We start from the raw sequence: 25,997 nt of genomic DNA on the forward strand, positions 1-25,997 counted from the left end.
ACGTTTAGCGGCGTCTGCGTATGTGGCCCAGTGTTGTGCCGAATAGTCGACTGAGCGTCGTTTCACACTGCGGCTGTGTGTCTCTGTGCTACAGTAACCAGGCTGTGAGGATGCTGGAGTGCAAGGACAAGCCCACGCCAGACATGTTTGGAGAGCTGCTCCGCAACGCCAGCACAATGGGAGACCTGCGCAACTGTCCTGTGAGTACCAGCACCTCAGATCAATGGGCTCAGGGTTCCCAACCTGGGGGATGTGCCCTGAATTTGGAGCGAGACCTGTCTTGATTTAAAGGCTTTTTTAAAGATGCAATTTGAGGTGTCTTACCAATCTGTAACAACACACACACATGAAACAGTTTTGTCTAGAAACAAGCTGGTGAGATTTAGTGCAACTTCTTTTTTACACTGATCCCAGAAATAGTCTTAGTTATTTTCATGGGTGGCACAAGGTCAAATGAATGTTGTAACAGGATTCTTAGGTTAGAATTTATATAAAATGACTCGCACTCCTCTAAACATACACACTCACATGCAAAAACACACACACACACACACACACACACAGTAGAACTGTAAGGCGTGTATTGAGTAGGGCCACAGATACAGCGGGACTCTAGCTTAGCAGTAAACAACATTGTAAGGTCAACCAGTGAAGCTCCCCAGTCATCCTCAGAGCTTCCACTGTTATATCTCTGAACAGAAAGGACCAGAGTGGCTCAACATGAGCTGCTCAAAGTATTAGCTTTGAACATTTAAACCTCGGGTACTCCCAGCTTTATCTTATCAAATGTTAAAGCTTATAAAGTCTCCAAAGAGAATCTCATGAGTCTAAATAATTATGACACACTCTCCAGTGTCATACAATTACAGGCGTTTTTCGGGACTGCGTTGGTTATGTATTGGCTGACTTTGAACGTTCCCCCTGCTGGTCTGTGTGTGAGCAACCCCAGCGCTTGCCTTTGCTGTGAAAAGTCTCTTCTGTTTATGAGAAATTTGGCTCAAACACAATTGCTGCCCTTCAGGGGGTCTGCTGCCGCCTGTTTCCAACCCCACTTCTGGGAAATGCACAAAAGAGGGGCTGGATTTCTGCCTCTTTCCAGCAAAACGGGTCAAGATGGCAGGTGCATGCTGTGACACGCCTCGGTCTTCCACGCAGACACACAACGCTGATACATACACACAGCGCCGATAAACACACAGTGCGGGCACAAGCGCACATGTGCACATTTCTGGCCAAAATCAGTTGTATGGAATGTGTCCAGTGGCAACCCCCTTAAGGATCCCCAGAACGTGTGAGTAGGGGGCGTGTGTGAGTATGGGGCGTGTGTGAGTATGGGGCATGTGTGAGTAGGGGGCGTGTGTGAGTAGAGGGCGTGTGTGAGTAGAGGGCGTGTGTGAGTAGAGGGCGTGTGTGAGTAGAGGGTGTGTGTGAGTAGGGGGCGTGTGTGTGCGTTTAACGGAAGACTGGCTCCGTGACAGGCATAGAAGTGACACTTGTATTGGGCGATGTCATTGTCACGACTTGGCCTGAAGCCAGCTGACCTTTTCAGACAACGCTTACTGAGGGGCGGCTCCCCAACCAACCACAGCCAACAGTGAACTGGATAAACGGATGAGGATCACTGTGACATCTCAGTACTTAATGAGTCACACAACTGTTTATGAGGATCGATGTGCATTTATCTGTGGTTTATTACTCTCAGCTGACCTCTCCGATTGACCACCTGCCCCCCCCCCCCCCCCCCCCCCCGCCGCATCTCTCTGACCTTCCATTATGCCCTCCCCTCCGTCAGAGTAACTGCGGGGAGAAGCTGCGTATCCGGCGGGTGCTGATGAACTCTCCGGAGATCATTACCATCGGGCTGGTCTGGGACTCTGACCACTCGGACCTGGCGGAGGATGTCATCCACAGCCTGGGAACCTGCCTACGCCTCGGGGATGTAAGACACATTCCTGCCTGCCTGCACGCACGCACGCACGTGCGCGTGCACACAGGCAGTTTTTTTCAAGATGAATTGCTACAAAGATAGGCTATCCAGGTTGAGGCACATGTTGAAGTGTTTGTGGTAGCCATCTCTGGTGTGGATGAGGCAGGCGGTGTGATGTCTCCACTCTGAATGGGGGGTAAACTGGGAGACAATGCCATCTCCCATCATTCTCTCAGCTGACCTTCAGAATCCTCCGGAGCCTTCCCGGACCTTGTGCTGGTTATGTTGTGATACTATGGAGAGTTGGGGCTGATTGAGGGCTGTGTTTTCAGTCTGTCAATATTATTTATTGACATAAAAAAACAAATTATCAATATTTCTGATGTTTGTCCTGGGCTTCGGGTTGACCTCAAGGTATGATGTTTTGATTTACACGGTATGTTTGCTAGGGAATGATTCCTCACCTTGTGATTTGACCAGGAAAACAATGTTTAGTTACAGCTTTGCAGTCCAGTGTAGTTTAGATTTGTTTTTGGAGCTGAACATGAGAGCGCTGGTCCTCCCTCACTCTCTCCCTCACTCTCTCCCCCATCCTGCACAGCTCTTCTACAGAGTGACAGATGACAAGGCGAAGGGGGCGGAGCTCTACCTGGTGGGCATGGTGTGTTACTACGGCAAGCACTACTCCACCTTCTTCTTCCAGACCAAAATACGCAAGTGGATGTACTTTGACGACGCACACGTCAAAGAGGTGAAGAAAATAAAAAGTTACAAATGGAATGAATCTGGGTGAATATCTCCCGGAGTCACACTTCTCCACAGGTCAGCGTTGGGATGACTTCCCCTGTCATCCTGACCAAAAGCGTTAATGTAATTAAAAACAGATCTGACCTTGGATAAGTGGTTCAGGTCAGTTCTTTTGTGTGAGTGTATTTGTCTTTGAAGTGTCTTTTCTTGGGGTGGAGGGGGTGGCGGGCGGGGGGGGGGGGGTTCTCTCCTTATAGGATTGATTTAAATCTTGCAAAATATCGTATGTTAGGCTGTAAATTAGACCGTTCAAGTTTTTTGAAATCCACTTGGATATGAATCTTGGCTCATTTCATTGTGTCTCTCTCGTGGCTGTGTCTAGAGGATATATGAATCTATTAGCTGATGTTTTATCTAGTTGCTGAACATCTGCCTGGTCGGCCGGCTGTATACTAAGCCCCCTGTCTATTCATTCGTTGCTAATTTTACCCAAGAACCGTTAGTTGACTTCATTCACCCGCATGTTGACTCACTAACAAGCTGGGGGTGTTTTTGCTCCATTTTTAAACCGACAAAGACTGTGTTGTCATGACAGCCCAAGGATGGTTGTCATAGAAATAGTTTAGTCAAACTTCATTTTTCCCCGGGGGACTCTCACGCCACGACACACACACAAAAACAGTGTACATACTGGACGGCCACAGTCTTCATCATGGACAACAATGACAAGTTTTTGAGGACCCCAAAGCTTGTCACATGACATGAGGTCATCTGCAAGAACTCTGATTGGTGGTTCACACTCAGGCGGTGTACTGACCAGTGAAGGGTTCTGATTGGCTTATGCAGTTCCAGCTCAGGTCGTGACGAGGCGTGTGAGTGGTTCGTTCTACTTGTCTGGCCTGCTGACTCAGCTGTGGTGTGTCTCTCAGCCTCTCTCCTGTGGGGATGACACATAGATCTGGGCCCGCCTCCCTCTGTTCCCACTGGTCTGTCTCTCCCTCCCTCTCCCAGGCTGTCTCCCTCATTCTCCCTCCTCTCTCTACCTATTACCTATCTCTCTTCCAGTCTGTCTCTCTTTCTCCCTCCTGTCTCTCTCCCCTGGTCTGTCTCTCTGCACTGCTGATTTGGCTCCCAACTTTTTAAAATGTACAGTCCCCATATCTTCGATCTTCTCCCATCCTTACCCTCATTCTGTTCCATTGCCCTCTCCCTCGTCTCTCCCAACATGGCTTTTGCCTCAATAGTTGTCATGTACATTCCCCGCTAGACAGTTGCGAACAAAGCAGCTTTTTTCTCTCTGTCTCTGTAAAGCCAGCACGTGAGCTTGTTAGGGTATGGACAAAAGTGCTCTGAAAACAAGGATATCCCTCCATTGTTTATCTGGCCAGCTGGATGGGAGGGCGTGGTTAGAGCACAGCGGCCACCTCTGTAGACACACACACACCACACATGTTTGCCTTTTCCTAGCCGGGCGCACACACACAGCACACACACACAGCCATAGAAACACACCTACGCACTTCACTGACACCGTACAGCTATCGGGATGTCCCGCCACACATTCCTGTGCTGAGCCAGGGCAGATCGCTCAACGGGCAATTGGAAAAACCAGGTTGGGGTAAGATGGGGATTGGAAAACAGCGGGAAGGACTTAGCCTGAGAGCGTCCCTAAAAGTATTTTTATTATTGCCCCTATGGCACTTAAAGAGTCTGTTATTGTCCGCTTTTGTACTGTAGATGTGGTTTTGACTAACTCACTGTTATTGGAGCTCACTCGCTTCAATGTATGTGTCGATCTGTTGATGTTTCTCATCGTTCGAGTTCCCTGGAAAGTTGTAACAAAGTTTCCTGTTGCTGGTAGATCGGGCCCAAGTGGAAGGACGTGGTGTCGCGGTGCATCAAGGGCCACTACCAGCCGCTGCTGCTGCTCTACGCTGACCCCCGGGGGACACCCGTGTCAGTGCAGGACGTGCCCTCCCGCTTGGACCTACACCACTTCAACAAGGCCTACTACGACAGCGAGGACTCTGGTACGAGACGCCTCGCTTCCGCTGTAATACCCGCGGAGGGCAGCTGTGACGCACCACACCTGGGCACAATGGAAATTCCTTATTTTTGAAATGGGACTAATGGAATAATCCCAAAAGTGCAAACCCTGTAAATTTTCCAGAGAGCTGAAATAAAATAATCGGTGCGATTTATATTTTCCAGTTGTCCTCTGCTAACCCCGCCGGACTGATTAGGTTTCAGGGTGGGTTGTCCACCGTTTCCTGCTGATGTTCTTCTGTTTTTGCATGTGGTCATCAGGCCGGGAACCGTCCATATCCAGTGACACGCGCACTGACTCATCCACAGACAGCTACTCCCACAAGCACTCCCACTACCACCATGAGTCCATGGCCAGCCACTTCTCCTCCGACTCCCAGGGAACCGTCATCGGTAACCCAGACAACGACGCGGCCTCTCGCAGCAGCCTGGACACCACAGGTATGAGGAGGAACTCAGGAGTGGCGTACGCACACACGTATGCACACGTACTCAGGGTAGATATATTGTATATCGTCAGTATAATCTTTATTCATCTGCCTTTTTTCTATACAAAAATATTCTATAATATCTACATGGAAGATATGTATTTTTTTATGTATTCATTAAAAAATAAAACAGTAGTATACCTTAATCAGATGAATTAGAAACACGTTTGGTAGCCATTACACCTGTGAATCTCTGAGCTTTTCATGTTTGTCTTTTCAGACATTAATGCCTGGTTGCATGTATTGGAGCATTCTGCATATTTATTTTATGTTCACTGTCATGCAGGTCATTATTGTTGTTAATCTGTCTTTAGCTTTTTCCCCATCAAAACAAATTCTGTAGCTGTATTTAAATCACCAGTGGCTTCTATGTGACATCCTCGGGCAGTTTCCTTGTTGTCAGATGGCTCGATTGTATCTTTGATTTGCCTGGGAGCCTCAATGCATCTGCAGCGTAGTTATTAACTTGCATTGTTTCCATACCAATGCCATTCTTAATGTGCATATGTAAAGGGTTTGAATATTTATGCAATTATATTTTATTTATTAAGTTGAAAAAACTAATTAACATTGTGCGACTGATTCACAAACGTATGTAGATCATGTTGCATGTACACATACAGCTAATTAGAATAAAATATCTGATGCTCAACCCGACTTACTCAGGCCTATTGGTTGGAACTGTTCAGAGGGTTAAAGCCACAGCCATTATTGACCATGGATTATGTCATCTTGTCTCGCATGTTGTAACCATGTAAACAGTCATTGAAAATGTCCTCCCCGCTTCTTGTTGTTGCTAAGGCAAAGTGATGGACATTGGGCCAGCGCAGTGCAACTCTCTGAGAAAAGGCGGGACAGTGGACAGGAAGGGCGGGGCCAGTGACAGGAGACGGAGCTCTAGTCGTCCACGACGACTTGAGGAGAGGAGTCGGGGCTCTAAGGCTGACGAGGCCTCATCAGCAGGTTACCACAGCGAGGGTACGCAGGAACCAATCACATGGCAGAGCCAGGGGAAAGAGATGGGAGACAGCAGGGCATGATGACTCAAAAGAGCATAATGCTGTATCTAAGTCAGACTTCATCAGAATCAGTGCCTTGAGTAGTTCACCGGTAGTTCAAAGTATTACACATGTAACCAGAAGATCCAGTTGAGGGACAGTTCCAGGTGGAGGTCTTGTAGTCTTCTATTGCATCGTCTGGTTAGCAGGTCCCATCAAGTCTCCATTCATAGTTCACTTTCACCTATCATTTTCCTGTTTTCTTTCTCCCCCGTCTCCTCAACACATGACATCACGCCGCTGTGTTTAACTCTCTCCACGTTCTCTCCTCGCTCTCCTCTCTCCCCGGGTCCTAGGTGAGACTCTGAAGGAGAAGCAAGCCCCTCGCACGGCGCCCAAGTCCTTCTCCTCCAGTCGACTGAGGGACTTCAAGGAAACCATGAGCAACATAATCCACAGCCGGCCCCTCTCTGCCTCCTGTTCGGGCTCTGGGGTGCTTGGGGGTCTAGGGGCCGAACCAGGGGCCACCACTAAGGCCAGAGACTGGGAGGCTGACAGCACCAGCAGTGAGTCCAAGTCCAGCTCCTCTGGGGGACGCTACAGGCCAGCCTGGAGGCCCAGAAGAGAGGCCCTCAATATAGACAGTATCTTCAGCAGGGAGCGACGAAGACAGGCTGGGTACAGTCCACTTGGGGCCACCCTGCCTGAAGACAGTGGGGCCCCAGCCGAGGGCCCCACAGGATCAGTCACCGAGCAGGGCCACGGGCCTTTTGGTAATATGGCCTCCTCCTGGACTCTGCCAACCACCAGAAGTCATACCATGGATCAGCAGCCTCCTAGGCTCATCCAGAGGATGGAGAGTGGCTACGAGAGCAGCGAGAGGAACAGTAACAGTCCTGTCAGTCTAGACATGCCTCTCAGCGAGGGAGCCAGTGCTGCCAGTGCGCACAGGTACAGTGGAGAATATACAGCACACACTACTGTGCACAATGCATAGAATACATGGACTCATACATAGGTTCATGTGGCACTTTGAACTAACTTTAACTGTTTTTGTTTTTTCCCCAAAAAAACGTAATGGTAGTTTGACTGTATTATCCAGAAAACAGGGTAATCAAGGGCATTGCGATTTCCCTGGGAAAGTTTATTTTTGATCACTGGGGTATATCTTATAGACTGACGGCTACATAAGGAACTGTCTGTGACATTACACTGTTCTCTGTCCGTGGCTCTCAGGGACTCTGTCGTGAAGACGTCCTCTGGATCCGGCCCATCGTGGCGCTGCGTGCCCAAGTCAAAGAGCAGCAGTGCTCTCCTGCAGGACGTCAAGGCTTCATGCAGGAGAAACAGCCACATAAGCCTGGGTAGGTCTGAATCTGTGTGTGTTTCCCAAAGAACAGGTCGGTGATAACTTCCGTGTCTGTGTATTCACTGTTTGATGAATTATACACACTGTCCCCCTCCCGCTTTGTCTGGTAATGATATAGAATGGGGAATGTTCTAGAAAGCTACAAGCTATTGTGTGTGTGTGTTTTAGGTCTAACTATACTTATGGGGACCAAATGTAGTAAAACCAGAAATAATTGGACTCATGGGGACCTTTTACCGGTCCCCATGAGGCTAAAGTCAATTTCAGGCTCAGGGTTTACGTTTATGGTCAAATGTACAATTCATTTTAGAGTTAGAATGGGGGTTCTTTAAGGTCCAGGTGTTGTTGGTTAAGTTTACGGTTAAGGTTAGGCATTACATCTAGGAAAAGTTTAGGCATTAATGTTACTTTATTGAGGTTAGGGTTGGATTAGGGTTAGGGTAAGGGTTAGGTTTAGGGTTTGGACAAGGGAGCATGTAATTTCTATTTTCTGGTCCCCATGAGGATAGCCATACAAACGTGTGTGTGTGTGTGTGTGTGTGTGTGTGTGTGTGTGTGTGTGTGTGTGTGTGTGTGTGTGTGTGTGTGTGTGTGTGTGTGTGTGTGTGGCACAGAAGGAGAAGGCCACAGTGAGCTGGATGAGTTACAGGAGGAGGTGGCCAGGCGAGCAAAGGAGCAAGAGTTGCAGAGGAGGAAGGACAAGGAGAAGGAGGCCGCCATGGGCTTTAACCCAAGACCCAGCAAGTTCATGGACCTGGATGAGCTACAAAACCAGGGTAAGGCCACAACCCAGCCTCCAGAACAGGGAGCTTTAGGAGTGGTTCTGTGGGAGGAGGCTCTGTCCCACCCTGGGCTTGGGTCTGTGCTCTTGACGGAGCAGGTGTCTCTGAAGTCTCCATGTTTGAAGCGCCCCGAGTGGGCTGCCTGATGGGAATGTTGTAGTCCAACAGAAAAGAGCATTGTTCCCCCAAACAATAGGAAGTTTCCTCATTCAGAGGGTTAGAATGTGTGGCCCATCCACCCTGTGAATATAGAGGGTTAGAATGTGTGGCCCATCCACCCTGTGAATATAGAGGGTTAGAATGTGTGGCCCATCCACCCTGTGAATATAGAGGGTTAGAATGTGTGGCCCATCCACCCTGTGAATATAGAGGGTTAGAATGTGTGGCCCATCCACCCTGCGAATATAGAGGGTTAGAATGTGTGGCCCATCCACCCTGTGAATATAGAGGGTTAGAATGTGTGGCCCATCCACCCTGTGAATATAGAGGGTTAGAATGTGTGGCCCATCCACCCTGTGAATAGAGGGGGTTAGAATGTGTGGCCCATCCACCCTGTGAATAGAGGGGGTGGAAGCATGTCGACTGTTTGCTGCATTAGTTGCTGGACAAACTTGTGAGGCTTGTAGTATTATTCCATGATGTAGCTAAGTAATGCTAGCTTGCTGCGATTCAAAGTAAAACATTCAAACCCTGGCTGGCAAAGACGTTTACAGAGCTTTGCTTTTGGTGTGTGCGTGCATGTGTGTGTCTGTGTTCCTTAGGCAAAGGGGATGGCTTTGAGCGGTGTGTGTCGGACGCTGAGCTGCTGTTAGACCAGTCTCTGAGGCTGGAGCAGGCTGGTGAAGTGGCTGCCGCTCTGTCTGTGGTCAACAAAGCTGTGTGTAAGTAGCTGTAACCCCCCCCGTGCCCCGTGCCCCCTGTCAGCCCGGTCACACAGCTGTAACACCGTACCAACACCACCTACCCGTCTGTGTTTGTGCATCTGTCTGTGTCCCCCTGTTGGTTTCACCTCCAGCCCTTACCATTATTGTAAGACAGACATCCATGCTACATTTGACCTTCCGCATGAAATGGAGCCTCCTTCAGGACAAACACCTACTTCTATGCCACGTTACTTTGTTGCTAACCAGTTATGTGAGGCGCTATATGAGAAGAAGTTAGGTTGCTCCACTATATTGACGGAATATATGCAGCAGTGCATGTGATCGTCTCTTAGAAGGGACTTTGTCACGGAACCCTGTGTGGCTCAGCTGTTGCTGTTGTTTTAGCAACATTTGGAAAATGTGTCTTATCTGTCCAGTCAAACTTGACATGTCATCAAGGGGAAGGGGCAATTTGGAGTGTGTAAACACAAGATTAGAAGAGCTGATAAGGTCAGCAGCCCTCTACTTCATGGTCCACAACAGTCTGTCTGACGCTAATGAAATGAGGCGAGTCACCAGGGAGTTTACTCATCACCGTGGTTACTAGTCTGCAGGCCTGACAATGTAGAGGGGGAGGGGGAGGGGGTGAAGGGGGGGTCAACCCAGCGCTATGACAACAAAGTCTTGCAAATCAAGTATGCTAAATATGGGGTGGTTATATTTGTCTCTTTCCACACACGTTTACGCATATGTTGATGTTACGGAAATGTGTTTTTAGCCATCGTCAAAGACTGAGGTCACAGCCAGAAATGACTCCTTATTGCCAGCAACCTGGAGCGATTAGGGATAAGTGCCTTGCTAAAGGGAAAGGGATCACGTCACCTTGTCTTCTCTAAGATTTCAACCGCCAACCTTTCAGATACTTGTCCAGTGCTCTAACTGCTATGCTTCCTGCCACCCATTCCCAAAGCTAATTTAGGACAATGTGGCCCGAATCTGTTATGTCAACATGGCGGTGAGTCTGTTGGTAGTGTAAAGTGTGCCTCTGTTTCTCCTTGTTTCCTGGTGTCTCTTCGTATTAACGTGAGTCACTGTCGTGAGTGTCTTGGATATTGAGTGTGTGTTTGAAACTACTGATTTGTCCATGGAAGAATGCTCACACACAGAACCAACTCTTTCGATCACACATGCACACACCCACCCACTGTTTTTCCTTGCCAGGTACCCAAATAATATTCTGGCAGTCACAAGCTTTCCTGTTGACTAGAATCTGGAAATGGTTCTTTGATTTACCAGCTCCAAAAGTTTTTATGTAGGGGCAGGCGTGAAGACAGGACCCCACACTAGTTGGAGATTCAGCTAATAATGATTGGTTGTTTTACATAGATCCTCTTCTTCCAACCAGCGCTTCCGGTTTCAGAAACGGAGCACCAAGTGGCATCTGCTGAATAATATCTTGCTCTGTTAACATGCAGAACAAGGTGATTAAAGGAATAATCCAACAATCCCCTGTTCAACATTGTTGCCGAAGTAGTCTTGTTAGTTAGCTACAAACAGGATGTCATTTCAGCTGTGACTAGTAACGTCAACAAAGTGATTCATATTTCTCAAAATAGTTTGAAGCCGTTAGCAAAAATCTGGTTTGGCGGTGTGGCAATGGAAGCCTGATAGCTGGGATAAATACACTGAACAAGTAGCTAGTGTGACCACCATTTGCCTCACTCAGTGCAACACATCTCCTTCGTATAGAGTTGATCAGGTTGTTGATTGTGGCCTTCAATGGCTTTGCGCAGTTTCTGGATATTGGCAGGACCTGGAACACGCAGTCATATATGCTGATCCAGAGCATCCCAAACATGCTCAATAGGTGACATGTCCGGTGAGTATGCTGGCCATGCAAGAACTGGGATGTTTTCAGCTTCCAGGAATTGTGTACAGATCCTTGCAACATGGGGTTGTGCATTATAATGCTGCAACATGAGGTGATGGTCGTGGATGAATGGCACAACAATGGGCCTCAGGATCTCGACACGGTATCTCTGTGCATTCAAAATGCCATCAATAAAATGCTCCTGTGTTTGTTGTCCATAACACACACCTGTCCATTCCATAACCCCACTGCCACCATGGGCCACTAGATCCACAATATTGACATCAGCAAACCGCTCACCCACACGACGCCATACACGCTGTCTGCCATCTGCCCTGTACAGTGAATACTGGGATTCATCCGTGAAGAGAACACCTCTCCAAAGTGCCAGACGCCATCAAATGTGAGCATTTGCCCACTCAAATCGGTTTCGACAACGAACTGCAGTCAGGTTGAGACCCTGATGAGGACGACGAGCATGCAGATGAGCTTCCCTGAGACGGTTTTGACAGTTTGTGCAGAAATTCTTTGGTTACGGAAACCCATTGTTGCAGGAGCTGTCCGGGTGGCTGGATGTGGAGGTCCTGGGCTGGTGTGGTTACACGTGGTCTTACAGTTGTGAGGCCGGTTGGATGTACTGCCAAATTCTTGGAAACGCCTTCAGAGATGGCTTATGGTGGAGAAATGAACATTCAATTCACGGGCAACAGCTCTGGTGGACATTCCTGCAGTCAGCATGCCAATTGCACTCTCCCTCAAAATCTGCGACATCTGTGGCATTGTGCTGTGTGATGGAACTGCACATTTTAAAGTGGCCTTTTATTGTGGCCAGCCTAAGGCACACCTGTGCAATAATCATGCTGTCTAATCAACATCTTGATATGCCACACCTGTGAGGTGGATGGACTATCTCAGCAAAGGAGAAGTGCTTACTAACACAAATTTAGACAGATTTGTGAACAATATTTGAGAGAAATAGGCCTTTTGTGTACATAGAGAAAGTCTTAGATCTTTGAGTTCGGCTCATGATAAATGGGGGCAAAAACAAAAGTGCTGCGTTTATAATTTTGTTCAGTGTATAAGTAAACTACTTTAACTGATCACCAGATGAGGCTACTATAATGTATACTATACTGTTGTTGAAACATGTGGTCAGACAAGAAACAGGAATTTCTAAAGTTCTTGCATTGTGACTGCAGTACATAAAACACACACAACTCGTCAAAATAGGCTGTAAGACACGGTATGTTTTTAACCACTTTGAACGTTCTAAATTGGGTTAGCTTAGTAGTTATTACATTGTATTATGGCAAGACATCCGTCCAGCTTACACTTCAAGTGGTCTTTCATTGATTTTACTGTCCAAACTACAAAGTCCAAAATCCCAAAACAGTCCTGGTTCTCTAATCACCAGATCATGGTAGACAATTTGTTTCATCAATTATTGGCCAGCCCAGTCTAGCTGTATACTATGTTAGCTATAGCTAATAGCTTTGCTAATAGTTAGCTTTGCAAAGTATTCCTGAAGTGTCCAGCCACACAGCCATGCTTTCTTCCATTTTAGTAATGAGCATATTGCTTTCCTCATTCTTCTGTACTTTGATGTTGCAGCTTGTTTGATGAAGATGTACTGTTAATCTTGTGAAATCTTTGTTTTCTAACCTGTGGTATCATCATGATAATAGTGGCTGAGTGACTATATTGTTTGCTCTTTGGCGCCATCTAGGTTATACCTGATACAGCGAGCTACCTTCATGAATATGTAGAAACCCGGTCATTCATTTCAGTCCCCCAAATTGGTTCATTAACACTGCTGTTTGTCATATGCTGAATTCCCTAGAATCTCATTGGTGCAGACATCGGCCATAGGCAAGCAATTGATATAAAATCCCAGCACTGGGCATTTAGCCGACGCATTTTTTTGGGATAGCTGAACACCTGAGTTTATGTACTATGCGACAAAGTTTTGACCCAAGTTTTGACTCATAGCCAACGGAGTGTGAAAACGCTCGGTTGGCTATGAGTTTATTAACTTGCTCATAAGAATGAGACTAAAATGGTGGGGGTCTTTCCACAGACAGAGAGACCACTGCAATTGGAAAATAGAACAAGATGGAGCTTGATTGTCTAATAAGCGCCATTAAGTCAAGCAACCTCAAACAGGATAGTATCATTATGTTGATATTTTTATAGTATTTCACATTATAATTTAGAATGAAAAGGACTATGCTGCATAAAGTTGTGGAAAACCGTGTATGCCATGGATGGCATCTTACTAAATCACCCAATAGGCATATTTTTTTATTGAGCCCTGAACCTATATAGAGAGAATCCTGTTGGTAGAGGACTGACTGATAAAAGTAGTTCTTGAATGAGTGTGACGTTTAAGCATAGGAAGTGATGTAACACTTCCTATGCTGTCAGTCACCCAGTCACTTATGACTCCGTTCTCTCTTTTTTTTATGCAACTCAATAGCTTAATATTCTACTCAATATGTTATCCTAGGGCGTATATGCAAACCTTTCATGCAAACATTTCATGCCAACAAGCACTTACATAGAGATTACATTTGTATACACAACAGTGCCTTTACAACACTATCAATATCTAGGTCATTGCACATACCATTTGTAGGTCGTATCGATTTTGGAATTGTTTAGAGGCTAACACATCTCTCCTGGTGTCCTCCAACCAGCTACGGTTCCAAAGCTGCATCACTGTTTCATCTAGCTAGTTAAATGAAGTTTTCTATGGTTACACATGGTAAGCACCTATCAGCTAGCTAACTGGGCGCATGGAAATCGATTCCACCTTTTGAAGTAACAAACGAAAAAGCAGTATCCATTACATAAATTATATTCCTATTGATCTACTATTATTAAAATAAGCTTAAATTGTCAGTATCATTCGAGAAGGAGCAGATCATTAGCTTGCTGAGATACTGAAGAATGGCGCAGAATAAGGGTGGTCGGTGATTCAGCCTCAGCCTAAAACCATACATTTTATTTTGGCTTACCATAATTTGACTTTGATTAGTTTAACTTCATATCATTTAACTATTTTGCCGTATGAACAATCTTTTGTTTTGGGTCACTGTGAGAATCTAATTTCCTCAGTGAATACCATCAGCTTGTCCATTTTCATATGCAACACGCACAACATCCATGTACCCAAGTGTTTACGTTCTCCCTGACCCCAATGCATCCCCATTATTTCAACAGTCTAATCCTATGATTTAATTTCTTGCCAAGTGTTTTTGCATGCATTCCCATAACTCGGCTGTTTATTTTCTGCATTTTCTTTCTTTTTATTTTTTCCTATTCTTTTCTGCTTTCCTTCCCTGTTTTATTTTTTTTTCGTACTGTAGCTAAACTCAGGCTTCCCATGCATGAGGGCGGCGCTAACACCCATAGCAGGACAGTGGCTGAGGCCCGGCTGCAAAAGTGCATGAGGAGAGCGCGGGGTCTGCAGCAGCGCATGCAACAGCAGCAGCAGGAAGACAGAACCCAGCAACAGGAGCAGACAGAGGAGCAGGATCAGCCCTGTCCCTGTCCCCAGGGCCCCCCCAGGTACCAGCACTGTCTCCTGTACCCAGGCCCCCCCATCACCTCCCAGGTACCAGCACTGTCTCCTGTACCCAGGCCCCCCCATCACCTCCCAGGTACCAGCACTGTCTCCTGTACCCAGGCCCCCCCACACCTCCCAGGTACCAGCACTGTCTCCTGTACCCAGGCCCCCCCACACCTCCCAGGTACCAGCACTGTCTCCTGTACCCAGGCCCCCCCATCACCTCCCAGGTACCAGCACTGTCTCCTGTACCCAGGCCCCCCCACACCTCCCAGGTACCAGCACTGTCTCCTTTACCCAGGCCCCCCCACACCTCCCAGGTACCAGCACTGTCTCCTGTACCCAGGCCCCCCCACACCTCCCAGGTACCAGCACTGTCTCCTGTACCCAGGCCCCCCCACACCTCCCAGTTACCAGCACTGTCTCATGTGCCCAGTACCCCCCCACCTCCCTGGTACCAGCACAGTCTCCCCTCCCTAAGGCCCCACCCACCTGGTAACCGCACAGTTGAGTGTACCCCCCCCCCATCCCAGGTACCAGCACTAACTCCTGTAACCCTCCGCCCCCCAGACCTGCCTCTTTCAGGCCACATCCCTGGCTGAGCTCGTATGGCTCTGGGAAGGTGTGGAACAAGGGAACACAGTCCTGGTTGATTCTTTTAACATGCAAAAAGCCTGCAGTTTGTGTGGAAGATTTCTGCGTAGGTGTATTCACTGTGTAGTTTTAACATTACGCTGTTACTTACCCATTGATACGTTTATTATTTGTTCCTAACACACCATTTACCTCATGTTTGAAAATATTTGTTAATGCCACCTCGTATTGAACGACGGTGAAGCTAGTGTCTGGGTTGGTACTGCTTAGCGTTTTGGGAAAAGTCTCTCCCAGAGGACAGGTACTGAGGAACCCTCAGCATCCCCTGGGCTCTCCTGTGCCAGAACCTTAAAGACTTTATTTGTCAATAGAATAAGACACACAATAGTGAACAATACAAAACGTGAGAGAAGCCTGACCGTGATCCACCTAACATATAACGTAACACTCTTTCCTCCTCCTTCCTAGTGAACAGCCTATCCCGATCCAAATACTGTTGACAGACACCCAGGAGGACCAACCACCATGTACCACAGAAGCCACTAGAAGCACGTCTTCTCCTGTCCACGTTGAGCCCCTTTTCTCCAGTACAAACTCCCTCCCTGAGCCCCCGGGCCACCCCTCTGTCAATCTGCCCCCTAGCCCTCACATTGGGTCACCCGCGAGGGGGCGCTGGGATGGACCGGAGATGTCAGGCGTGCTAGAGAAGTCCCGCCCCGGCGTGAGACCTCTCGTCAAGCACGCCACCGTGTCCCTGCCCGCCCTGTGTGTGGACGGCTGGGAAGAGAGCCTACCCAATGGAGGCCGCGATCCGTCCCCAGCCCCGCCCCACCGCCAGCCAGCTGCGCCCCCACATCGGAAGGCTAACCCCGCGGCCCTGTCCGCCGCACATCCCCACTCTAGGACACCCTCCCCCGTCAGACACGCCTCTGAGGAAAGGGGCCAAATGGAGGAGGTCCACCCCAGACAGAGGTCCTCTGGCCCCTCTCAGCCCCCTCCTGCCCGCCAAAACTGCTCCTCCCCCGTCACTATCCCCTCCAATACCTCCTCCAGGCTCGGCCCTCCTCCCCCCCCCTCCAAGCCGTAACTGGTCTGGCTGGAGCCCGGACCGACCTGATGCTGTCGACTCGCCCTTATACGCCCCGCCGACGGGCCCCCGCGATCTGCGACCCGCCCCCAGCAGACCGGGGCGGACGCCCTCGCCGGCGTCTGGGGACTACAGGCCGAGTGCCTCCATGCCTGTGGAGCGCTGGGCGGAGAATGTGAGCCGCTACTACAACTCCCAGCCTGCCCCTGGGGTGGGCTCACCTTGCGAGGAGCTGTCAGAGCTGGACTCTCTGTACCAGGCGAGCCTGCAGGCTGCCAGCCTACCCCGGGCCACGCGAGGCATCAGCCCTCAGCCCGGTGCCAATAAACAGCGTAAGTTCAGTCGGCGCCCTGTGAAAAGAAAAAAGAACAAACCATAATGCTGAAGTGTTTATAAGTGAGGAATGGGTGGATGAGAGCAGTCCGCGACTAATGCTGTGTCTTCGTGTTCTACGCACAGCGGCTAGGAAGCTGCTGTCTGACCTGGCCTCGCCTGGCCGCTCCAAGACCCCCACCGCAGAGATTGAGAGACATGCTTACAGAACTCCAGGCTACACCAGCAGCCCAATCCAACACCCCAAGGTTGGCATCCCAAGGCGGTGTGTGTATGTCCGTGTGTGTGTGTGTGTGTGTGTATGTCCGTGTGTGTGTGTGTATGTCCGTGTGTGTGTGTGTATGTCCGTGTGTGTGTGTGTATGTCCGTGTGTGTGTGTATGTCCGTGTGTGTGTGTGTATGTCCGTGTGTATGTCCGTGTGTGTGTGTGTGTATGTCCGTGTGTGTGTGTGTATGTCCGTGTGTGTGTGTGTATGTCCGTGTGTGTGTGTATGTCCGTGTGTGTGTGTGTGTCCGTGTGTGTGTATGTCCGTGTGTGTGTGTGTCCGTGTGTGTGTGTGTGTATGTCCGTGTGTGTGTGTGTATGTCCGTGTGTGTGTGTGTCCATGTGTGTGTATGTCCGTGTGTGTGTGTGTGTCCGTGTGTGTGTATGTCCGTGTATGTCCGTGTGTGTGTATGTCCGTGTGTGTGTATGTCCGTGTGTGTGTGTGTATGTTCGTGTGTGTGTGTGTGTGTGTGTATGTTCGTGTGTGTATGTTCGTGTGTGTATGTTCGTGTGTGTATGTCCGTGTGTGTGTGTGTATGTTCGTGTGTGTATGTTCGTGTGTGTGTGTGTGTGTATGTTCGTGTGTGTGTGTGTGTGTATGTTCGTGTGTGTGTGTGTGTGTATGTTCGTGTGTGTGTGTGTGTGTATGTTCGTGTGTGTGTGTGTGTGTATGTTCGTGTGTGTGTGTGTGTGTATGTTCGTGTGTGTGTGTGTGTGTATGTTCGTGTGTGTGTGTGTGTGTATGTTCGTGTGTGTGTGTGTGTGTATGTTCGTGCGTGTGTGTGTGTGTGTGTGTATGTTCGTGCGTGTGTCTCTTTGTGTGTGTGTGTGTGCGTGTCTCTTTGTGTGTGTGTGCGTGTCTCTTTGTGTGTGCGTGCGTGTCTCTTTGTGTGTGTGTGTCTCTTTGTGTGTGTGTGTGTGTCTCTTTGTGTGTGTGTGTGTCTCTTTGTGTGTGTGTGTGTGTGTGTGTGTGTCCCTTTGTGTGTGTGTGTGTGTGTGTGTGTGTGTCTCTTTGTGTGTGTGTGTCTCTTTGTGTGTGTGTGTCTCTGTGTGTGTGTGTGTGTCTCTGTGTGTGTGTGTGTGTCTCTTTGTGTGTGTGTGTCTCTTTGTGTGTGTGTGTGTGTGTATCTCTTTGTGTGTGTGTGTGTTTGTGTTTGTCTCTGTGTGTGTGTGTGTGTGTGTTTGTCTCTTTGTGTGTGTGTGTGTGTGTGTGTGTGTGTGTGTGTGTGTTTGTCTCTTTGTGTGTGTGTGTCTCTTTGTGTGTGTGTGTGTGTGTGTGTCCCTTTGTGTGTGTGTGTGTGTGTGTGTCTCTTTGTGTGTGTGTGTGTGTGTGTCTCTTTGTGTGTGTGTGTGTCTCTTTGTGTGTGTGTGTCTCTTTGTGTGTGTGTGTGTGTGTGTGTGTGTGTGTGTGTCTCTTTGTGTGTGTGTGTCTCTTTGTGTGTGTGTGTGTGTGTGTGTGTGTGTGTGTGTGTGTGTGTGTGTCTCTTTGTGTGTGTGTGTGTGTGTGTGTGTGTTTGTCTCTGTGTGTGTGTGTGTCTCTTTGTGTGTGTGTGTGTGTGTGTGTGTGTGTGTGTGTGTGTGTCTCTTTGTGTGTGTGTGTGTGTGTGTGTGTGTGTCTCTTTGTGTGTGTGTGTCTCTTTGTGTGTGTGTGTCTCTTTGTGTGTGTGTGTGTGTGTGTGTGTCTCTTTGTGTGTGTGTGTGTGTGTGTGTGTGTGTGTTTGTCTCTGTGTGTGTGTGTGTGTGTTTGTCTCTGTGTGTGTGTGTGTGTTTGTCTCTTTGTGTGTGTGTGTGTCTCTTTGTGTGTGTGTGTGTGTCTCTTTGTGTGTGTGTGTGTCTCTTTGTGTGTGTGTGTGTCTCTTCGTGTGTGTGTATGTTCATGTGTGTATGTTCATGTGTGTATGTTCATGTGTGTATGTTCGTGTGTGTGTATGTGTGTGTGTGCGTCTCTTTGTGTGTGTGTGTGTGCGTCTCTTTGTGTGTGTGTGTGTGTGTCTCTTTGTGTGTGTGTGTCTCTTTGTGTGTGTGTGTGTGTGTATTCGTGTGTGTGTGTGTGTGTGTGTGTGTGTATTCGTGTGTTTGCATGTGTTCTTTAGGTTCCGGGCCGTAAGGGTTGAAGCATGTTCAGGCTGCGTGTGATTTGGTGCAGATATGCGAGGGCTGTATCCAACTGACTTGCGTGTGGTCTAGCATGCGTTTGTGTCAGCAGTGTGTTGGTCTCACGCTCCGTTCTTTACCCGGTAGCCTATGTCGTGTGATCGACGGCTGGGAGACGACCAGAACTACAGCGCTGAGAACCTTCGCCGCATCGCCCGCAGCCTGAGTGGCACCGTCATAGGGGGACGACCCGAACACCTTGCGCCCTCCCGCAGCTTCGTGAGTCACACACACACACACACACACACACACACGCGCGCGCGCGCACGGATCGCACACATCATCCGCTCAGACGGAGCCTCCATTCTTGGAAAGGCCACAGCTGTCACTCCCACTCAGCGCTTTCTGTGTTATGTTAGGTGAGCACATGGTTACGTCATCACGTATTGTCTGTGTACCCTCCACCACGCCCCCCCCCCCCCCCCCCCCCAACGGACGGGTCTGTTTCATGCTGTTGTACTGCCATCTGGTGTTCACATAATGCAACTGCCATGCTGAGATGCAATGGAGCCCCTAGTGGCACAAACCTCCCACACTAAAATGCCAGAGGCAAATTCTATACATGATTAATAAATCATTTTGTTAATCCATTAAGCTTTTAACCATGTTAAGCTTACATTCTTCGCCTGAAGAACAATCCAGGGAAAACTCAGAACTCAAATCTCATTCAATTGATCGGGTGGTCCACTGGGGGAGTAGGTTCTGAAGAGATGAGATTCGTTGAGGATTGGAGCAGGAACGTAGCCTGTGTTGTAATTCACAGGCTACTTTTTGGGCTAAACGTCTCCTCACCTTCCGAAATTATAAAGATGCTTACATCTGTAAATGCTTGATTTGTACCTAACTAATATTGCTTATTCATATATCCTAGTGAATGGTGACAGATCCAAATAGCTGAACTAGACATGGCACTGATGCATTATATGAATAGATGGTGACCTTAGTGATGCCATTAAAATCCTGACTGTTTTACTTTTGCTCATCTGTCTTCCTCTCCTCTCATCCTTCCCTCCTTCCTTCCTCAAACCGCTGGGTATCATCACCTTGCGGTGGATCTCTCTCTCTCTTGTCTCTCCCACCCTGAACTTCCTTCTTTCTCTCCGCTGAAAAAAGGAGCCCCCAGTTACCAGGATGCCAAAGCATGCGGACCCCCGAGTCTCCGCACGTCACCCTAGCACGTCCTCCCAGCACCACCCTCCCTCCTCCACCCACCTCTGTCCACCCGAACCCCAACACCTTCACAACCACCACCACTCCAGCCCCCCAGCATTGCCCCAGCACCCCCCTCAGCAGGCAGCGAGACCCCCCTCAGCGGGGCCCTACCTGGGACGCTCAGGTAACCATCAGCCCCCTCCGCCTCCACCGACTCCAGTCAACAGACCGGAGCACCTGACTGGCCGTATCAGCCAGGCCACAGTGGCTTGGAGTTTACACTCACTGTCTGCTATCCCTTTCATGGTCTCAAAGTCTGGATCCTACTGTGGTATAATATTTGAAGATGTTTTCGCTTAGGGATAAAACGGTGTAGAATATGCCACAGTGTGACAGGAAGAGATGAGCAGAACTCTTGAATTGTCCAGGTTCCGTGCCAGTGTTCTGACGTATTTTCTGCTCCGCAGGAGTTCACCAGAAGGGAGACGAGTTTCTGGCTGTGTTTGACCGGGGTGAAGCTTTCTCCCGGGACAGCTACAACAGTGTTGCACTGAGCTACGGCACGCTGCCGCGGGCACCTCGCAGGGCGCCTCCGTCCGGGTCCTCCTCCCTACCCCGGCCCAGGGAAGCGCCCGGCCCCAGCCTCGGCTCCGGGTACTACAGCCACCCGGACGCGAGCTACGCCACCCTCTCCCGCCCGCGCCGCTCGGCCACCCCTAGCGGTGCAACCAACGGCTACAAGCAGCCCTCTCCATCAGGCCGAGCCCCAGCCACATGCCTACCGCCCCAACGTCACCCAGCCCACCAGCGGCTGCCCATCGAGACCTCGACCCAGCCTCTCCGCCTAGACGTACCCCCAGATGTTGACTGGAGGACCCCTGACTACAGGATGGTACCACCACCCGCGCCCATGCGGGATGCCCGCCCCCTCCATCAGCCCACCCACAGGCAGGACCATCCCCATATGAGGGCTTCATCCCGGGGCCCCGCTACGGCCCATCTCTGTTCCCTGTGTCAACAGCTGCCCACGGAGCCCTCCCGACACTACTGCCAGTCCTGCGGAGCCTACATGGCCCGTTTCCGCCCGGCCAGCTGATGCCCAACCCACCCCCACACAGCACACTCAGAATGTGGCCCGTTTGCTTCCCATCAGTTAATATCTGTACTATATCCCCAAGCCCGACCCACTTGAGCCAGACAGGCCCGCCAATAGCTTAACCTGGTCGAATTGTGTTGAGTTCATGTTTGGCAGCTTTCACTGTTGTATGATGTTATTTAAAGAGGATGGGATCCAGAGTGAAGCCCGCGATGTTGGAAGGTCATAGAGTCCAGCCAGTGTAGACGTGGCCCTTTGTTTGCCCTATTCTCACCAAGGGTCCCCTGAATTGGATGGCAGGAGGCACTGTGGTTCTGGGAGGATAATTCCCCTGTCACCACCAGAACAGCCTGAATTTAGTGTTTTAGCCAGGTTGACCTGAGGAAGCCTTTTACAGATGATAGTTGAGTTACATAGTCGGTCTGAGGACAAAGCACAGTGAGAGATTTTGTATAAGAGATTTTTTTTTTTTTTACAGGTTTTCAACAGGTTTGACCAACAATAGTTTATTCAACTTCTATAGTGCTTTTTGTTACAGAAAGGGTCTCCAAAGCGCTTGAACAATTCAAACTAAAATCCATTAAAAACAAAATAGTTTTCAGCTGGTGTGGAATGTGTATTTGTAGTTGTGAAAGCGTCCGACAGGGTGACGGTCAGGAGGGAACCACAGGGCTTCGTAAAGGTAGAGTGTACGTGGTTAACTGGGTGATTGCCTGGTCCTCCAGGGGTTGGCTAGCAGCACTGGTGGCGCTCCGTCGAAGGTGACTCACCGCCATCTCACCGCGTTCCCCGCTTTCCCTGTCGTCTCACTGACATTTCCATGGCCGTAAATGGATGCGTCACAGCAACCTCTCCACTCATTGGATGACGTCACTAAAACTGGACCCTCTGAGCGCTCCGATTCTATTTACTTACTGTGCTACGGGAGCCCTGTGAAAGTAGTTTATGACTTAACAAACTAATCTATTGGCCTAACCTGTATACTGTAGTATATGCCATAGACCTGCTGTACTTTGCATTCTAGCTAGCACTGTTTGGTGACTGGAGCCCTCTTGTAAAATGGGCCAACATCTGAGAGGCAGGGCCAACAACCTTGAACATTTCTCCTCAGGCTTTTCACAGCCCTGCAGCTATGCATGGTTGCTCAGCAGACCTACGACTGAGAGAATCACTAAACTTCCATATAATAAGTATATATGACATTTTCTTAGTGCAGTGAATTTACCTAACTGCGTTAACAGTTTAGTGCACTTCAGAAGTGTTAAGATAGTTTTATCTGTTGCTGTTTTAATTATATTGATATGTCTCCCATTGTTACGGGAGAGGCTCAATGTTAGCTTATTTTTGTACTTTAAAGACTAGTGAAGGATGGTGATCCTGACTTAAGGATGGACAGAGGTTCACTCTAAGAGAGAAATTAATGGCTGAATTATATGTATTAACTAGATTGAAACCATTAAGCTGTCAGTTTAATGGCTTTTAACAAATCTTACTAGTTGAATCTTAAATGCTAGTCATTTTTCTTAATATTCTATCTTTGTGATGCGCTAACACTGGAAATGGCAAATTAGTTTAATGTTCTTAATTGAAATCTCAACCCAGAGAGATATTACTAAGATGTTGATTTATAGCGCTGGAATACAACAAAAGCCAACATTGCCTCGTTTTTGAGGCAGACTTTAGACATGATGATGTAAACTTATTGATAATTAATCCCAATTACAGTTTTTTCACTTTGGAGGAAAATCAAGTTACAGCCTTAGAAAATACACTTATGTTATTTACTATTCAAAATGAAAGATATTAAAGAAATGTTTCGTTGCTTTCAACACTATTTCAGATTTTGTTTTGGAATATTTTTACACTTATTTTTTTACACTGTAGATATGACTAAGGGAATATGAATAGAATGGAGTCACGTTTCTGAGTGTCTTAAGGTATGTCCTGCTAAATTCTTAGTTAACGACTACACAAAGCATAGGATGCACAACACTTCTGGGCAGTTTACCAGGCAGAGGGTTGTTGTCCGCCTAATCAGTTTTTAAAACTAAAATGTATCTGGATTGTTGCAGATGTTAAACATTTAACCAAAGAGTGCCACTAGTGAGAGTAATTCTGATTTAATAGGAAGGAATAATCCTTAATTTGTGTATAAATTATGCAGCCCTGCCCCCTTGTGGTTTGACAGTAAAACAGCGGGTGTGTCAGTTATTTTTTTCCTTCTTTCTTTTACACAAGTCATGCTAATAAACAGATACTGCAACTGCTGAATAGTGTAAATGTGTGTACAGAGAGCCTTCAAACTTAAATGTTAAGAGGATGGCTTGGTAATATAAAGGAAGGGTTGACAGATTTCCATTTTGGACTTTGTTTGTAAATGCTGTGCTAGCAGATGTAACTTGTATTTTTGCAATAAAGTCTTTACAAAGTGCTCCAAATAAGAGCAGAGTATAAATACTGTCTTTTCTATGTAACTAAGCAATATTTCTGTAATTTCTTGCACTTAATCAATCTAATTGTTCCGGATTTTGACCAGGTAAATCACACAGCACTCTGGGCTGCGCTTTACAGGCTTGGTCAGTGTAGATATTTGTAGCTTCTGCTTGTTTTAAAGAAAACGCAGTAAAGGAAAGTATTACTGTACATCTCCACCCTGCTCTATTCCTTTGAAAAAAAATCTCTAATGTACCTCAACATGAAAGTGGCAAGTTTTAACTATTAGGAAGTTTGAAGTGGTCATCTGTGTCTCCATTAGTCAACCATCAACATGGGGAATTTCAGAGAACACACATGAAATGAGACACAATCTTGTTTACATTTGTAAGTCAGACGATGACTATAAAAAGTAGTTTCTCACTATCAAGAGATAAATAAAACAATTCTACCAGGATCACAGTTTTTTCCAAGTTTGTGGAACCTTAGGGTCATCGTGCCTCAAACTGCAATTAGACACAAACTGCTATTTGGACATCTAGCCAGGGGAATGCTTTTTATGGGAGTATAAGCTTTGAATTGAATTAACTTTTATTGAAATCTGGTTATATGCTGATGTATTTATGAGATTAGAGGACAGATGAGGACAAAATGTGATACAAACACACTTTGATGATAGGCAGGAGTTATGCTGAACCCAACGGACCTTAACTTGATCACTAAGGCGGCCGATCAGCTAAACTGAGACAACCTTATTTTTAGGCAACAATTCTGGTGGACACTAATTAGGTCTGCAGGCCCATTGCACACTCCGGACAGAACTTGAGACATCTGTGGGATTGTGAGGCATGTCAAAACTGCACATTGTAGAGTGGCCTTTTATTGTCCCTAGCACAAGGTGCACCTGTGTAATAATCATGCTGTTTAATCAGCTTCTTGATGTCACACCTGTCAGGTGGATAAATTATCTTGGCAAAGGACAAATGCTCACTAACCGATACGTAAACAAATTAGTGCACAAACTGCGAAAAATAGGGGTTTTGTCACGGCTGTATTTCATTTGACTGGTTTATTTGCATTGTGAGTCCATTTACATGAAAGCTGTTAAATGACCAGTCTTGATCTGAGGATTTGGAGTCTGTTGCTGGTGTCTGACAACATTAGGACCAAAGTGTCTATGTAAGTCAAGTTGGCCAACATGAGGCAGATAAATCAATCAGGGACATACCCCAAACATTTGGCAAGCCAAAACCAACATTTTGATACATTAAGAAGCAATGATGTGCTCAGCAATGTCAAATTACTTGGTAGGCCTCTGCAGTGTATGACCAAAGAATGCTCACCATAAAGAGAACACTTCACCAGCAGAACGACAGAGGCTGGACTGCAAGCTACAAAATCACTAGGTTTCGATGCTTGCAAACAGGGTGGCGTAAAAGAGATTTTCCAGATCTCTGGAAAAGGGTATTGTGGACAGATGAGACAAATATAGACATATACCAAATTTATGGCAAAGGGAAAGTCTAGAGAAAAATAACTGGCATAGCACATAGGCCCTGCAATGGGTGGTGAAAACCGCCCAGCACAACACTGGTGCCCAGCTCCCAGCCATCGTAGACCTCCAGCACATCACTGGTGCCCAGCTCCCAGCCATCGTAGACCTCCAGTGCAAGCAGTGCCACGCGGGGGGCACATGGCATCACCAGGGACCCTTCACATCCATGCCACCAACTGTTGACCCTCCTACCATCAGGCAGGCGGTACAGGTCTCTTCTTTCCCACATCAGCAGGCTCAGGAACAGTTTCTTCCATCTACCGTAACCTTGCTGAACTCTGTGACCAGAATTGTCATTTGTACATGCATTCGCTTCATCGCACAACTATTCATTCCCCACTTGTAGGCTACATACATAATACTTAATTTTCTGGCCTCCCCTATTTGCCTTCATTGCACATTTATACGTTCTGCTTGTAAGGTACACTGTACTTAATACTTAATATCCTGCCATCTTCTGTTTGCACCTCTGGTTAGATGCTAACTGCATTTCGTTGTACTGTACTCATACTGTTCAATTACTTAAGTTGAATCTAATCTAAATACTTGGAAAGGGTGCTTTCTGTTTTGAGCATGTATGGCTGCCACTGCACTGCAAAAAATGACTTATCAAGTATAGAGCTCCGGAAAAGATTAAGAGACCACTGCATCTTTCTCTTTCCTTTCCAAA

General features: G+C 47.7%; 2 protein-coding genes across 11 annotated transcripts in view; both read left to right on the forward strand.

Annotated features, from left to right (window-relative positions):
* The window catches only part of usp54a (ubiquitin specific peptidase 54a), a 72,588-nt gene extending 56,153 nt beyond the window's left edge, over window positions 1–16,435 (forward strand). For 6 of the 10 annotated variants that reach the window (XM_034292698.1, XM_034292702.1, XM_034292703.1 and 3 more), the window contains 12 exons: window positions 95–200; window positions 1,793–1,939; window positions 2,529–2,678; window positions 4,536–4,704; window positions 4,982–5,161; window positions 6,010–6,186; window positions 6,563–7,157; window positions 7,443–7,570; window positions 8,190–8,351; window positions 9,119–9,238; window positions 14,459–14,660; window positions 15,721–16,435. In XM_034292698.1, the coding sequence (XP_034148589.1) occupies window positions 95–200; window positions 1,793–1,939; window positions 2,529–2,678; window positions 4,536–4,704; window positions 4,982–5,161; window positions 6,010–6,186; window positions 6,563–7,157; window positions 7,443–7,570; window positions 8,190–8,351; window positions 9,119–9,238; window positions 14,459–14,660; window positions 15,721–16,339 (2,755 nt within the window). In that variant the 3' untranslated portion in view covers window positions 16,340–16,435. Of the gene's footprint in view, window positions 1–94; window positions 201–1,792; window positions 1,940–2,528; window positions 2,679–4,535; window positions 4,705–4,981; window positions 5,162–6,009; window positions 6,187–6,562; window positions 7,158–7,442; window positions 7,571–8,189; window positions 8,352–9,118; window positions 9,239–14,458; window positions 14,661–14,706; window positions 15,181–15,720 lie in introns of those variants that run through there. The other 4 variants (XM_034292704.1, XM_034292705.1, XM_034292707.1 and 1 more) reach the window with 4 other exon arrangements.
* Window positions 16,436–16,487: 52 nt separating this feature from the next.
* LOC117594595 (extensin-like) lies at window positions 16,488–23,780 on the forward strand. The gene is made up of 5 exons (XM_034292836.1): window positions 16,488–16,671; window positions 16,799–16,920; window positions 19,031–19,040; window positions 19,230–19,310; window positions 20,711–23,780. Exons 1-5 carry the CDS (start codon window positions 16,488–16,490, stop codon window positions 21,337–21,339), a joined length of 1,026 nt encoding a protein of 341 aa, XP_034148727.1. The 3' UTR covers window positions 21,340–23,780.
* Window positions 23,781–25,997: the final 2,217 nt, after the last annotated feature.

Source organism: Esox lucius, chromosome 6 (assembly GCF_011004845.1).
Source record: "Esox lucius isolate fEsoLuc1 chromosome 6, fEsoLuc1.pri, whole genome shotgun sequence".
Lineage (NCBI taxonomy): Eukaryota > Metazoa > Chordata > Actinopteri > Esociformes > Esocidae > Esox > Esox lucius.

Coding starts and splice junctions, on each gene's coding strand:
- LOC117594595 (XM_034292836.1), top strand. CDS start 16,488: ATGCCTGTGGAGCGCTGGGCGGAGAATGTGAGCCGCTACTACAACTCC. Junction 16,672..16,798: donor GCCCGGTGCCAATAAACAGC/GTAAGTTCAGTC, acceptor TTCTACGCACAG/CGGCTAGGAAGCTGCTGTCT. Junction 19,311..20,710: donor TTGCGCCCTCCCGCAGCTTC/GTGAGTCACACA, acceptor TCTGCTCCGCAG/GAGTTCACCAGAAGGGAGAC.